Raw genomic sequence first — 16,415 nt, 5'->3', positions numbered from 1 at the left:
GAGACCTGCCTTGGTATTGGTTTTATTTTGTTGACCATTACCTGCCCTCACTGCTCACAGATGCCTGGACTCCTGCAGAGTGGTCTGTACAGATATGGCATTCTCTTCATGTGCAATAAAGAGAATTAGATAATGCCACAGTTTCATTTCATTATAGTCACCAAAAAAGTGACTCATATGGTCTCAAAAGAGAGAAGAAACCTAGAGAACATACTAAATGTTGTATTAACCACTACTGTGGTCTGTAAAGACTACACACATTCCAGAAATATGTTGATTTGTAATTAGCACAAAGCAGATGGGAAATCATGCTGTCTCCCCAGGAAGTTAATGCAAACTAGATACAGTATTTATACGTTGTTGAGACTACTCTGCTAAAATGTGTTTTAAATAAATAACAGAACTAGAATTATCTTGACATTTCAGTTAAAAATAGGTAAGACCAAATATTGAATTTGAAATTAGCTTCAAGTTTATGCTGAAAAGAGGTTGGCAGTTTTCTATATTCACAAATGATCATTCTTGCATTTAAATCCTATTTAATTTTTACAACGTGTTTTGTAAAGGCTTTAAACCTATATTTTTATTTACCACATTTTAAGACTACTGAACCTGCTGTTCCCCACTCCAGACCTTGAATGTAATTAATGAAAGATTCATTCTGAATATGATTGTTACTTTCCTACCATATATATCACAGCTTGTATACCTTACTCATATGATTGGATAATCAGAGAATTGCAATTCATTCAAAAGGTTAAGGAATTTGGGCTAATGTTAAAAGTTACTTTGAGATAATCATATGAAGACAGATACATGCAAATGTCTTCTGGGAATTTAAGATAAATATAAATCTCCTCTGATACAGGAATAAAAAAAAATTAACATAATTTATTCTAATAGGTGGTGAACTTTGTGACTGATATATGAATAATCTCCATCCTGTGACCAAAATAATCTAGAACAGTTTTACTAGCTTCACGAAACTGCATATTTAGTTTCATGAACTGCATATTATATACAATTATTTCTATCTAACAGATTATTTCAAAGAGAATGATCAGAATGATCCTGAACCCTCAGGGGACAACAACAGATATTATCAATCTATTAAGAAACACTTTGAGGAGAAAAAAAGTGGCTCGTCATCCTTTGTGTCCTCCATTGAAGATGAGCAAAAACCCCTGTTCACTGGAATAGCTGACTACCCATCTGTAACAGAGAAAACGACAGAGGTGGACTTTGAAGAAATGGTTCATGCAACAGAAGAAATTCTTATTGACAAAAGAAGTAATTCTTGCAAAGGTAATATAATTGGTGCAATTTTCTAGAGTTTGAGTAGACGTCTTATTTGGCTTGATTATCAAAAATAGTTTTCTTAATGGTCCTAATGCTTCTTTACATAATAGTTACTTTTGTGTTTCCCAAAAGATTAACAAGAAAAACTATTTTAGATCAAAAACATTATTTCCCAAGAGGATTGCTATAGTTTGATACAATGGCTGTGGGACCAGATTACAGAACCTCCCAAAGGTTCACGCATTCATCTTGTAACTGACTTACCATAGAAAAGATTTTTAAACAAAATCTTCAAAATTGTCAACTAGTACTAGACCTCACTAAGTGCTCATGGATGAAAACTACATTCAGAGCAGTAAAGAGTACTTCCAAAGGAGTTTGACGTTCTTGAGTTGGGTGACAGCACAAAATCCTACATAAGGGTTAAATAAATCTAGAGGTGGTCATGCACACACACCAAAAAAATAATTGTTTTCAGATAATTATTACCATTCTCCGCATTGACAATGCACAGCCAAAATTTAGTGAAAGAAATTCATAATAGCCTGAAAGAATCTATCCCATTTGTCTCTACATGTTGGTTAAAAAGAATGCTATCACATCACAGAACAAATCCTGACTTCCTTAAGTAAAATATAAGAATAGTTGGCCATTTGTATATGACAAATGGTCAAAAATTATTAAGCAATCTAAGTTAATTTTACATAAAATTACACTTAATATATTAAAATGCTAATTGTCTCAGTGATGTGAAGGGAAATTAATGAAAAGCTCCAGATTAATATACAGCTATAGTGTTATTGAAAGTTTGCTTGTGATATTTCAGTCTGAAGGAAAGAATTACATATTTACCTCCCTTCTAAGTTTGTTTCCGTTTAAGGCAATTTAACCATTTAACTTTATTTAAGCAATTTAACCAATAAACTTTAAGCTTGTAAGTTATAAAATTAAAGTATCCTAATGATTGAACAGGCCAAACACTATTTGTTTTTCTTTTTAAAGGTATGAATATGTGAAGCCTGTTCTTCTCAAGTTAGAACTATATAAATGTGCACCTCATAAACTTGTTGCATACATACTGATATTTGACAGCTTACCTTTTCTCAAACAGTAGCCAGAAACGTGTCCTTGTAGCTATAGCAATGTTTTCCAAGGCAGCCTATTGCAGATTTTAATTGAGCTAAATTTAGCATGTATATAGGTTACATGTTTTGATTAAGACATATTTTGTACTCTAGCATTTCTGATAACATGTGTGGAACCTTGTTACCCTTCTTGCAACCTTCATAAAACCTTCAATAAAACAAAACAAGGTCAGCTTTTATTGATGTATGTTTTAAACTAAATTGTTATTCCTACTCTTATAAGAGATTGGTTATATAGTACAATAAAAGTAGTTATAAATATAATAAAATTTTGAAATAAACACTAACTATATGTATGCATCTTTATAATCTACATATACTATGGTAGCCTTAATATAAATGCACCTGTAATTGATACATATTTACTGTAATTGATACATATTTAGTTATCTTTAGTTTTGTTTTAAGCTTTTGTTTTAAGCTTCATTCCTTACTGTTGACAAACAGAAAGACAACTAATAATAATTAATTGATATCAGATAATGAGGACAGAAACTTTCATAATCCTGAAAACTATGATTAAAACATATGCCTCCTTTGAGGAGATCTGATAATTTTTCCATAGCTGCTAATCTAAATACTGCAGAAAGATGCTATTTCTATTCTCACTCAGTCATTATTTAGGCCATAAGATTGGTTCATTAACTGTTCAGATGAACCAAGTTACACATTTATTGATTTAGTTCTCAGTCTAGAATTCTTCAAGCCATAGAAGACCACAGCTGGTTATAGAGTTGTAACTGCTGTTCAGTTTTTCTGAGGATATGGGTGTATGTGGAAGTATCTGAAAATATGCTTAGAACAGTACGATTCTGTATCCCACAAGAGATAAGTCAATAGTCTTGCTTATAGGGTATGAACTAATTTTATAATTTGAGTGCCAAATCACTTTCTTTGTCACAAATTTAATGTTTAACAGTCTACAAATACATATTCTGGGACAGAAACTATCCGTGATTTCCCTGGGATAATCAAAAGCATTAGAAAACATGAGATTTTACTGAATGATTTACTGTGTAAAATAGCCAACAAATTGGTTTTGCAGGCCATTAAAAAGCAGTGAAATGTAAGGCCTATAATTTTAGTTTCTAGTCCTGAAAATCACTGCTTAAAAATAATTCCACTGGATTTACAACATCCACAACCACAGTTGAAAAATTTACCCCTGAATTTGTTGTAATTTGTTCCATTCACTTTGCTGAGAGCTTTCCAGCTTCCTTGGACACTGCAAATTGTGCCATGTGCGCCCACTAAATCCAAATTACATGCTTCTCTGACATTGTTTTCCTCTTTCTGTTGGCTTAAGTGGGCTGAGAACCTGAATAGGTTTCCGTGTAGCCAAGATGAAATCTCTTTCCCCTTCCTTCTGTTCAGTGCATAAAATCAGTTACAGGTCATGCCACATGAAATCCAAACACTCGACAGCTCCAGGAAACCTTCTACCACCTGCTAAACAAAGAGCAGATAATGCAGTAAGCACCTCTCTGATTAAAAAGAGGAGAAAGTCTCTTCCTCCTTTTGGAATCATGTAGTAAGAGCTCCCCTTCCTGACTAAATCTACTTGAAATACTAAATCTGAGCAGGAAATCTTTTCCTTTCCTTTTTTTTTTTTTCCCCTATTTCTTTACTTAGATAACACTGCTTAAAGATGTGTTTGAAAAGGATTAGCTAATAGCATTTAGACAAAACTCTCACATGTCACCCACACTGTTGTTTTTTTCCCTCTTTTCTTTGAAATATGTCCCTGGCTTCTATGGTTGCTTAGAAAAAAATCACGAGTGAGAAATGAATGTAACCTATGCAGAGTTATCAGCATGCAGTGCCAAAAGAAGTGTTAGGAGAAGCTCTGAGCAAACCATTAAGGGACTACTGAGACGTGTGGGATTCACATCCAACTGCTCATACGACTGAAGCTACTGCCTTGTAAGCAGTCAAGGTTCTTCTCCAGCTGTACATTGAAGCACCAGTCCAAGCCCAATAAGAACTTTAAATGTATTCTATAACTTCACATGGTTAAATAATTACAAATATGAACCTAACAGGAGTTGTACTGGACAAGTATTAAAGTTTCAACAGCCTTTTTTTCCAGAGCAGAGGAGAATCTGAGTGGTACTAAGCAATTTTTGACTGTTTATGTGAGAACAGATTGAATCAAAGTAACAAAGACTGAGGATGGGAAGTAATATATGTAGAGAAAGCACTGTTCGTCCTAAATAAACCCCACCTGTAGGGTCTGCAAAGCTCACAGCAAGATCTTCATTCTATATCAAATAAGGGCATGTACTAATATATCCCACGATAAATAATTTTTAACATTTCACCAGTTTGGTGAGCAGGAAAAAAAGCCTGAAACTGGGAATGTAAACTAATTAATAAATGCACAGAGGTGTAAATTAAGCAAAGAAGAAGGGAAAATAGCTCAAACCAGAAAACTAAGCAGGCGTGCATAGTAAGTTGCAGTGTTTGAAAACAGAGACCTAAAATATGGGAGGGACAAGAGGGATGGAATTTGCATACAACAAGTATAGGCTGGGACCTGGAACAGTCATCATCATTTTTTATCTGTACTTCAAAAATATTTATTTTTTTTTATCATGAAGCTTCATTTAGTATTACAAGTGACCTATGACTGACCTAGAAATGCAGAACATTTCGTTCTTTTAGGAGCCACAGATTATTAAACAAAATGAACTGGCACCTTTCACACCACAGTACTATAAGAGTCTCTGAAACATGCTTTACACACCAATGTAAGGGTTGGGTTGGAGAAAAGTGATGCTAAAACTACATCAACAAAAATCAATTTCCTTTTGAAAATAATAACCAGTATCCCTTTGCAAGCATTATGAGCTGCATTAGATGGCCTCTGTCTCGGAGAAAATGTATCACACTTCGTTTACCTTGTTAAGAGAAGCAGTGTTACAATTACTAGTAAGAAAGGCAGCTAGCAGAGGTCTCTAGGGGAGACATTCCAAGGCACTGTAATGTATATCAAATGCTGTAAATGCAACACACCAAGTTCTCCTTTTAAACCAAAAAGCTAAACAGTAAATACATTTCAGTAGCACATTCAAGGGCAAGAGAAGAGGTTCTAGACAGGTCTCTGAAACACAAAAATAAATTCAAGTAAATAATTTAGGGTTAGTTTAGAACAAACACTTCTAATTTCAATGAAAAATGAATTGTTAAAAATCTTGAGAAAACTGGGGGTTCACTGGTAAAATAATAGAAAGAAAACTAATGAAATAGGAGGCATTAATTGGCAGAACTCTAATGTTGACTATACAAAGCTACTTTGTTTATCTACAGCTTTAAAGTATTAGCATGTAGCTATCTTTATGTTAAAAATTTAAAATTTTTGGATGTGTCCACAATTATCTTTCCTTAAACAGTGGTAAGGAACAAAGACAATTCAGGCAAATTGTCACCATACCAAATTGACTTCCAAGGTTTGGGAAACACTGGTAAGTGGAATGTTTGATGAGTGCCAATCCTTTCTAACAGCATGTATATAAATCTATAGTTTTTTATGGATTTTGTTTTGTTTTCATCAGATATTGCTGATAAAAGAAACTGGGAGGAGAACATCAGGGAGTACCAAGACTCCCCAAGTCAGTCAGCATTACCCCATGTTACGTGGGGCATCTGCGATACTGAAAGTGACTATGTATATGGGGAAGTGGAGAATCGATTAGACTTACTTCAAGAACAACTCAACAGGTAAAAACAGAGATATGATAAAAATATATTTGTGAAAGGGTACATAATTTAATGGATACAAATGATACCACAGGAGGAATGAATTTGCTCAGAAAGTTTCCAAAATCATTTATGTCTTTGGAAGTTCAAAAGTACAAAAATATGTGGGATGGGAATATCACTTTGTTGTCCATATAAATTCATAGGAATTCATAAAATCACCTAAATTCAACCTTTTAGATTCTTGGAAAAAAATGGGAATGATAAGTAAAAAATTTTTTAAATTGCTGCCAGAATCATGTCACTTACCTCTAGGTACCTGCATTAGTGACTCTGAATTGCTATGCTGAAGAAACTTTCTCCTCAACTAACAGGCAGCCTAAGAGTCCAACTTTTTAACCAAGAAACCTTAATGAGGCACCTAAACTTGCTAAATGTAAATCTCAGCTGGAATGCCTTTTCTTCAGCATTGATTCCTAAGTTTTTCACATGTCCACAAAACAGCAATTTTCAACATCTTCAGTATCTGAAGCATTTTTTTTTCTTTCCTGAAGTCCAAAGTAAACCAACTGCTTTCCTTAAAAAGAAAGCATTTACATTACAGGCAAGCTTCATTTTAGGTGCATTAACTTCTTTTGCAACTATCTCTGTTTATCATGAAGCTTCATTTAGTATTACAAGTGACCTATGACTGACCTAGAAATGCAGAACAAGTAAGATATGGAAGTATGCAAAGGCAAAATACGTAACACCCATTACAACAGAAAATGGACATTTGCTTCATCAGAATACATTATTACCTCACTTAATAAAATGCCTCTTCTTTCTTCTCTCTTATCTTTAATACATTGCTCTTTCTTGGCAGCTAAGCAGCATAGTTTATAGCATATTAAAAATACAGTTACAGAACTTTGATCCATCATACACTATAGTTTACCAGGTAATTTCACTTAATTTTAAATTGCCTTATGCTCAGGTCTTTAGCTTCTTTATTATTTCCAATATTTTTCCATGACAAGTACTATGACACACTCAGCCCCAATTGTGCTTTAGTAGTCTTCATTGGCATTCTGTGCTGTATATTTTAGCAATCAGTTTAAAGCCAGGTTAATGGTATAGTGCTTCCTTCATCTACTATAAGCCAATCAAAACACAGTATTTTTCTTTTCTGAATACTATAAAGTACATTAAAAAGACATTTTTAACATGCAAGCCTAAATTGCTGTAATTTCTAATTGCAGTAGTCAAGTAATCCAAGGAACTGTAAATGTCACGTAGCCAAATATCTGCATGTTCCCTATTAACAGTGGGAATTAACAGTCTTTCAGTTACACTTCCTGAAATCTTAAGCTCTTAAAACTGAAATTATATCTCTAGTTTACCCACAGTTTCACCAAAATCTTACATAAATTCCCAATATTTTGGAGTGAGAGAATACCATTGTTATTGATAAACTAAGATTTAAATTGTTGTGAATTTTATTAAATCATTTTATACTTTAACTCTTTACATGTTTTTAAAGCTTTTCATGCTTTCAGGATTTGGGGCCTTGCTGGATCTTCCATGAATGTAACAGACAATATTCTGTCTGGCTTATGTCAGATCAGACCTGCTGGGGGGTCACATTTTCCTGTCCTTTTCCATGTCAAGCTCAGCATGCTACTCAAATTGTTAAATGGACATAGAAGGCTGGAAAGCCACTGTAGCAGGTCTATGACCCTAGCACTATCTCCATTTTTCACCTTTTAGCCATTGGAATTTCATGGAGACTCTGGGCCAATGCCTAAAGTTCTCATGCCTTTTCCTTTGGATGGCATGACATGGACCTTTTTTTAAATTCTAAAGAAAGGAGGGAGAAGATATACATGCCATAATAAAAAGATGAATAAACAGTGCCAGATGTACTCTGATTTGAAGTGCTAGGAAATCCCTATCAAGTGCTGACAAAGAAGCGAGCCATTTAAGAATTAATTCAAAGCAAAAGACAATTGCTGATACAAGTCCAATGCTAAATCCCTTTTACCAACTGAGATAATAAACTTCAAGTTTAGCAGACAGAAGCTCTCTGGATGGTGTCATGCTGCTGCTGAAGTATTTTCCCCTGTGGCATCAGCATCATGCTTGTGTGAGATCAGCATATTTTCAAGTAGCAAGCAACCCAAGAAGGCAAATAGCACGTGAACTGACTAACCTCGGGGTTTGGGCCTTTCATTGTAGCAGCTGATGCCACAGAGCCTGCTTCTCCCAATAAAGAAAGAAACAGCATCCTAAATACCTAAATCCTTTGGGCATACCTTTCAGATTAATTTCATAGATGCATTTATAAATAAGTGACAAAGGTGATGGACTACTTCAATATTTAAAAAAAAAAAAAATCCTGGTAAACACAAAGATCTGTCAGCAGCAGGATCAATTCTGCTGCTGTAGAGAGCCTAAGTAGTAACATTCACAACGCTAAAGGCTGCTGACAAAGATTTGCTTATTCTGTCAGAGGATGAGTTGCAATACAGAAGGCTGTATATCTGCATTACAGTCCATCATAGCATGTCTGTAGCCTTCTAGCAACTGGGGAGGAACAACATGCATTCCTTATTGCTGAGCTTGTCAATGATACTGGTAAGACCATTTGAAAATCAATTCAGTGCTATGCAATTCTAAGTATGAACATAAGCAGCTAAAATGTTTCAGAAGTCGTATAACAATTTATGAAAATTGGAAAAAAGAAAAAAGCTACCGAGTTTGAACATAAGAAACATAGAAATTAATTCTATGGTTTGTATAAATTTTCACAGTAAAGAAACTCGGTCAGTTGTTGTGTTGTTTGTGTTTTTTAAAGATATTTTCTTGAAAGTATCTTTCATTTTTTAAGTGCAGAAGAACACGAATGTAGTTTTCTGCTTATTTTGGTGCATTCTATTAGCATTGGCACGTCAAAATTAATCAACAGATACACCAGAACAAGAGTCCCACCCTAAGCCAGAACAAATTAATTTAGTTTCAATGAAGAGAGTACAGTTATTCCTCTTGATTTCAACTAAAGAACTGTTCCCCCCGTGTTACTGTTTGTTGCAAAAATAAAGGACAGTAATGAGCTCATTCTGCAAAGGAAAGGGAGCGCTAGCAAGCTTTGGAAGGGCTCAGTACTCCCTCTTCTGTTCTTTCCTACTTAAGGCATGGTCATGTCATAAAAAGCAATAGTTTGCTTTATTAATAAGATATTATTAATATTCTTGAATGCATCTGTAACCCATATGTTAAAACATACCCATTCCTGACCACATATTAACTGATTTTATGTAACTTCTCTAGGCTTGAATCCCAGATGACTGCTGATATCCAAACCATCCTGCAGCTTCTGCAAAGGCAGTCAACGCTCATTCCACCTGCCTATAGCATGGTGACTGCAGGGGCAGAATATCAACAGCCAGCAATTCGGTTTACACAAAAGCTTCATCCTGTAGCATCAATTAAAACAGACAGAAGTTTCAGTCCTTCATCTCAGGTATGTACACATTTAAAAAAATCATGAGCCTTGCTAATCTTGTTAGCTTACGATGGAAGAAACGCATACTAATCTAATTGCTTGTTCATTAAAGAATGTGAAATTCTTATTCTGATCCAGCACCTCTGCAGTGGACTTTGATACTGTATTTTCAGAGGCCGCGTTTTCTGTGAGGGTTTTAGAGATTCATAAAGTGATCTTATAATCAGACCAATTTACTTAATTACCATGCATTTCACAAAAACAAGCAGAAACAACAAATATTAGATGCAAGTGCTAGCACAAATGCTCTCCTAGCATCAGACCTGCCTGTGCAGGAGCATCTGTTATAGGTCCAGTTCTTGAAGTCCTGAGAAACACCGTAACTGTTTTCATGAAGGCAGAGGCCAGAGAAGTCCAGCTGAGGCAGTAGGGTGGTTATATACATATGGAAGCATGAGAGGAGAAAAAATCTTATGTACAATCCCTTGCCACTGCTGGAATACAAAGCTGCTGCATACCTGCATTTTCCAATACATGTTTTCCACCCCAATTCTGTTCAGGCAGAATTTTATTTTCCAAATTTGTTTGGCATTTCTTGAATTTAACAGTTTGAACAGAGATGTGGCATGTTATTTGCAGATACACTGCAGCATGCAATTAGTAAATCCAGCGTGCTTGGATGTGCCAGATTCCTCATGCATATGCTGAAACACATACAGGCACAGTAAGTCCAATGCATCCAGAAAGCATCAGTTCACATGCATAAAGATTATCAGGGCAGCAAGCATGCATGTAGCAGTTTTCAGAAGCATCTACCCACCATGTATGCACCTACACAAAAAATACATATCAGTCAGAACAGAAATCTAGCAACCCTCTAGAAACAAACATCAGCAGGCACACTGCACACTTTGCACAGATTCTGAGTTTAAAAGTGAAGAACTGAGTGCTGAGACTGGAATCCAAATGGTTTTAGTGTTTGGATTGAAGCAATTCCAGAGGTGCAGCCTGAAACTACAAATTCAGGAATATTGAAATCCACTCTTAGACTAGGCCTCAAGAGTATTCAGTCCTTCAGAAAGGATATACACTTGTTTCTTGATGTCACATGAGCATGACAGAGAAGGGGACAAAACTCCCAGATTCTATAACTAATCAACAGAATAGCATTCACTTACATTAAAGCAAATGCAGTACCATGTAAAAAATATTTCAGCACACTGCTTAATTATCAAACATGGTTTTCCAACGATCTGATTGTGCTCATTTTGAGGAGAAATAAGAGCCTAGAAGAGACTGATACAATTATTGCCATCTTATTTCTTCTCTTTTCCAGTGTCCTGAATTTCTAGACCTTGAAAAATCAAAACTTAAATCCAAAGAATCCCTCTCAAGTGGAGTGCATCTTAACACTGCCTCAGAAGACAACCTGGCTTCTTTTTTAGATCAAGAACGTGACCGGTCTGTAGAGCATCCCCCACAGCGTTGTAAAACTTATCTCCCGCCAGTTAGGCACCCTTCCTTGCCAGAATCTTCACTAAGCACTGTAGGAATCTTGAGTCTTCATAGGCATGTTTCCGATCCTGGTCTTCCTGGGAAATAATACTTTTATACTATTACTTCACATAAAAATGTAAGTGCTTTTAATGGCTGTTTTTCCTTTTTTGTATTTAAATCCTCTATACTTGACTCAGGGGCTACAAGGAATATACCATTATATGCAAAAGTACTGTATATTTTCCTAAATCTGAAGCTTGTAAGGTAAAGTTGAGCAGTTCTGATGTAAATATATATACATACACACACACTAACTGTATGTTCTAAACGTAAAACTGCCAGCATTCTCAAGGCACCTTATATTTTTATTTATTTTTTAAATAACATGCATGTTCTGAAATTACAGTTTACGTTGCATGGAGATGACTATTTACTGCTGTCATGGAAACAGTATTTTATTGTGGATATGTTTTCAGAACAAATAGGAGACCAATAACAATAATTCACACAGAAAAAACTCCAACCTGACCAATCTAAAATTCAAGTAAAATCTTCTGCTCACTTTTGAAAATTGGATTATCTTTCTTGTAGTGAGCTTTTTACTATAAGTGGCAATGATTCTGCATCTAAAGAAAGAACAAATAATGTAACCAAGTCTTCTGGGTTCAAAACAATTAGGACATAGAAACCAGTCTCCTTCCAAACCAGTTAAAGCAACACGGTACTTTAAAAAGACAGGAAAACAGCCATGTGCTGGAAGATATCACCATAAATTGCATCCATAAAAACACATATATTAATTGAATAGTTTGTTTCCAGTGTTATTATTTTTTTAATTCACATCAAAGAAGATAGCTATCATGAGCAGGCAGGTACTCTTCATGTGTCACACAAACATAATCAAATGCAATAAATCTAATTTCTATATAATACAGAAGACTGTGTTCCTTTTGTTCAATACAAATTATTAACAACCTGTATAATTAAAAAATACTTAAATTCTTGGTTTAAAATTATAAGGGTGGTTGTTTGCAGTTCTCTCTTTTTACTGACTGGCCCCTCTACAATGATCCTAGATAGGGTATAGCTGTATGTGGACACACATACCACACACACATTCCTGGATGTGTGCATGTGTGTATATTATATATGTACATTATGTACATGTGTGTACGTGTGTGTATGTTTATATACAAACATATACACAAGTGTGTGTATATACCTACACTTACATGTAGGAGTATAGATATAGTTATATATATGTATATATGTAAGATCACTCTGAGGAACAATTGTAAACTTTCTTATTACAAAAGAAATAAGTTTAGCTTGTGTCCAAAGCTGACTACATTAGAATAAAATGATTTAAGGTCTGTAGGCTTTAAATACAGTATGTACTGTATATGCATAATGCTTTGTGAATACTTAGATTTAATTTTATTAAAATATTATTCTGCTTCAAATGCTGTGTTTATTTTAGAAGGAACTGATCTTTTTATTACTGTTTTTAAATATTAAAAAATGTTCACATGATTTTGTAATCTTAAAGCTTTACTATGAAATTCCTCTAGGAAGAGAACTGAATTCAAAAAAGAATGTAACCCAGTTAGTGGGTGAGCAGTGAAATTCTAACTAAAAATCCCTCTGCTCTAAACCAGCGTGGTTGACCCTCAAATTAAGAGTTACCTATATTATGTGTTAGGGTCAGAATAATACGTAAGACACTTAGTCATTCACAGTCAATAAACACAAGGTGGCTGCATTTTCTCTCATTTAAAATTAGTGTCAAAATACCAAGCAACACTCTGCCTTATCTTTGCATATAAAGATACCAAAATAAATTAACTAAATATCTCTAAGTTAAGAGAACCCAACCTTTCTCATACATGATCAAATCATCTTCTGCCTCACATTGGTTGACTGTTGATAGGTGCATATCTTACAACATGCTGATGGCTCTTACTTCTACTGCAATGATGGGAGTTATGCACTTTTTAGTGCCTTTAGTGCAGGATCAGATCTTACATGATAGCATCACTGGGCCAGCTAGAATCTCCGCCTGCATATACTCCATTAAAAGAGGAGTGCTGAATAACAAAGTCAAATAGCGCTTTTTTTTTTTCCTTCAATAGCAAGCATTAGCAACAACTGCTGTATCTCAGTCTAGTAGCTAATACTAACATCCATTACAAAGAACAAGTTAGCATATTGTCTAAAGAAGTATTTGTGGTTGTGCCACATTTAAAGGGTCTGGAATGTTAAAAATAAAATGAATGAAAAGAGTATAATGTATGAACATTACTTTACTAAATGCATTTTGCCCAGTTTCATCATTTGGAATTTCATATTTATGCCAAGAGACTGAGCAAAACAGGTGAACTGGGGAAGGAGAAGATGGGGAAGAGGAAAAGCAACAACTGCCACAATTGTTCCAAGTGAAGGAAAAGCTCCATCCTTGTATTGGCTTTAAAAGGCTTTGTTTCTTTCCTTCTCTTTGTCTGTGTTTACTCAAAAGGAAAATCTGAAATGGGGGCAACTAAGGGAGACTGCATAGTTACAGAAATTCTAAGTTCCCTAGATATCTGGCAACAAGTGAAGAAACAAAACACAGATGACAACTCGATTAGCGGTAGTCTATCTGTCCCTCCCTTGCCAAAGACAGACCTGCCTTCTCAGATACCTTCTTTTCTTGTTTAAGTACAGTGAAATAAATGAAGACCCACTGCTTCAAGCCTTTTTTCTTCTAGAGACAGGTACAAACCACTGTTTTTAGAAATAGGAACAGCAAAAATTATTTTTTATTTTTATCTTTTTTGGGCAGGGCTCCCTTTAAATGCAGTCCATTTCTAACTAGGTAGAAATTGCTCTGTGTTACCCAAATAAAGCTAGGAATAACACAAGGCTTGCATACCCATGCATCAATACACAGCTATTCTAACATATCCATAGCATCTTTCAAAAATTTAGGAGATTTTGGTATTGCTTATGCTTGAGCCTAAGAAGACTTATCTTGGCTATTTATATTTAAAACGTGTTGGTAAAAATACATAATACATTATAACCCACAGATGCAGAGTAATATCCTGATAATTCATGAATAGCTATTGTACTGAAATATCAAAGTAATCAGGACAATCACTCCAACTACAAGAGTTATCATTCAGGCTATACATACCCTGCGCTACGTCTGCTGCAGAATAACGAACTTGCTTGTAGAAACCTGCTGCCAAATTCCTCTTGTACTATCCTCAATCAAGTCCAGATTAGTTCTATTCAAGTCAAAGAGGTATCTGCCCTTTACCTCTTAAAAAGCAGAGCTTCCAGATTCAGTATGAGTTAACTAACAATGTTGTACTAAGAGCATTACAGTGACTGACAAAGCAAGTACTAATCTGGTGCCTATCTCCACTAAGAAGACCAAGTGCAAAGTTAATTAAAATAGGTCTGATAAGGAAAGGCCTGTATGCCAAGTCTGCTGTAAGTACTGACTACTCGTTTGCATTTTCTGTTTTACTATATTTTACTGACAGTAATTTGAGACTTTATTCCAACCTGCATCATTACTTGCAGCTACTCCAAATGGTTGCAATCGTATGTTTACCAAAGTTTCCCAAGTTGCCTTTCTTTCTCCTCTTTTTGCATGCAGGAAAAGAAAATGCAAACTCCATGTTCCTTATCTGTTTACTTCTCTTACCTCATTATCGCTAATGCAAAGCCCACTAAGAATATAGGTGGATGAAATTCTGTTATCTGTAGTATCTAGCAGCTGTGCACAAATACCAAGGAACCTAGTCTCACTTTCAAATTTAACATGCTTCAAATGTAAACATCTAATGCAAATACTAATTTTAAACTGTAAAATTGCTTCAGACCTGAAACAGACTTGGTATGCAGCCATTGACATAAATAAATTTTAAGTAGCCTCTTACCTACTTTAGATAAGAGCATGCATAATGTCCTTTATATGTGATTATTCTGAACCTAGAGTTCCCTTAAGTTGGAATGGTAACGTACTCATGTCATACAGCAGTCAATGCATCACATATACTACATCTCCTCCGTGCATCAATTTTTTTCTAAGCTTGAAAAGAAGACTATTAGAGAACTTAACCAACAAATAGCTTAACAGGAGAAAAATAAACACAATCCACAAATAGATCACCTATGCAAGTCATCACCATGCTCAGTTTTATCAACGATACTAAAGGAGCATGTCCTAAACCTTGTAATTGCATGAAGGCATCACTATGGCAAGCTTACTTTCTCTCATTGTATATCTGTGTATGAGTAGTAGATGGAAATGCATTATTAATGAGGAAACATTTTTCTTCATCTAGCTACTTGTATTTTTTTTTAATGCCCACTTGGGAAGTTTTGATTATTAATGAATACAGAATGTAGCTATTCTCTTTGGAATGGAAATTAGATGGACCAAATTAAAGTCTCCTGCTGGATGGATTTGCCCCTTTTATGTATTATTTACATTTTCTATACTGAAACTTCATGATATTGTAAAGCTGAAAATACAAAAAAGTTGGAAAATTTAATCTAGATAAATACTTCACTATTATGAACTGTGGCAAATCCTGTTTGTATAACAGGTTTTTATATAATACAGTTAATATAAGTTTTATTTTGCTTTCAGAAAAGATTTCCTGGAAAAATGTTTACTGTACAAATAAAAGCACTTGTACACTGCACATATTCAGTATTTTATATCACCATAAAATATATTTGCAAGAAGTCTAAATATGCACAAATAAACGTATTACACTTATTTCAGTCATGAGCAACAGAATGTGAATATTTCATTTATGACTGACTTGAATTTATTTACTACAATGCAAGCACCACTAACAGGGATCCAAAAGTTTGAATACATTTCAGTGTCAAAATTATAATTCAAAAAATAGTTTAATATTTAATATACTTATATCACCATGGGAATAAACATAAAAGCACAAATTACACACAACACCTCTCACTGGTTTGAAGCACACAAAATAAAAGCACAAGATTAGACCTCTTCAAAAATTCCTGTGTACATAGTAAACTACATGTAGCATATTGAACTCCATCCTCAAGTAAAACTGTAAGATATGTCCCTCTAACTCCACTGGTTGAGGAATTCAAAATCTAAAATAACACCCAGTTACAAAATCTGGGTAATGAAGTTGTCAATTTTTATTCCATTTAAGGCCACATTTTCACAAATTACATTGATAGAAAGTGTTGTTGAAATACCTATCTTCACATCAGACACTTCTGTTTCCTGAGACAGTTTCTTTTAG

At 34.7% G+C, this 16,415-nt stretch overlaps 1 protein-coding gene across 4 annotated transcripts in view; it reads left to right on the top strand.

Moving 5' to 3' along the window:
* The window catches only part of KCNH7 (potassium voltage-gated channel subfamily H member 7), a 223,787-nt gene extending 207,918 nt beyond the window's left edge, over positions 1-15,869 (top strand). For all 4 annotated transcript variants that reach the window (XM_072040860.1, XM_038182318.2, XM_038182321.2 and 1 more), the window contains 4 exons: positions 1,042-1,305; positions 5,999-6,164; positions 9,453-9,645; positions 10,964-15,869. In XM_072040860.1, coding sequence (XP_071896961.1) covers positions 1,042-1,305; positions 5,999-6,164; positions 9,453-9,645; positions 10,964-11,230 — 890 coding nt within the window. In that variant the 3' untranslated portion in view covers positions 11,231-15,869. The remainder of the gene's footprint in view (positions 1-1,041; positions 1,306-5,998; positions 6,165-9,452; positions 9,646-10,963) is intronic.
* Positions 15,870-16,415: the final 546 nt, after the last annotated feature.

The sequence above is a fragment of the Anas platyrhynchos genome, chromosome 7 (genome assembly GCF_047663525.1).
Source record: "Anas platyrhynchos isolate ZD024472 breed Pekin duck chromosome 7, IASCAAS_PekinDuck_T2T, whole genome shotgun sequence".
In the NCBI taxonomy this organism is placed as follows: domain Eukaryota; kingdom Metazoa; phylum Chordata; class Aves; order Anseriformes; family Anatidae; genus Anas; species Anas platyrhynchos.
This window is presented reverse-complemented; position numbering and strand designations above follow the sequence as displayed.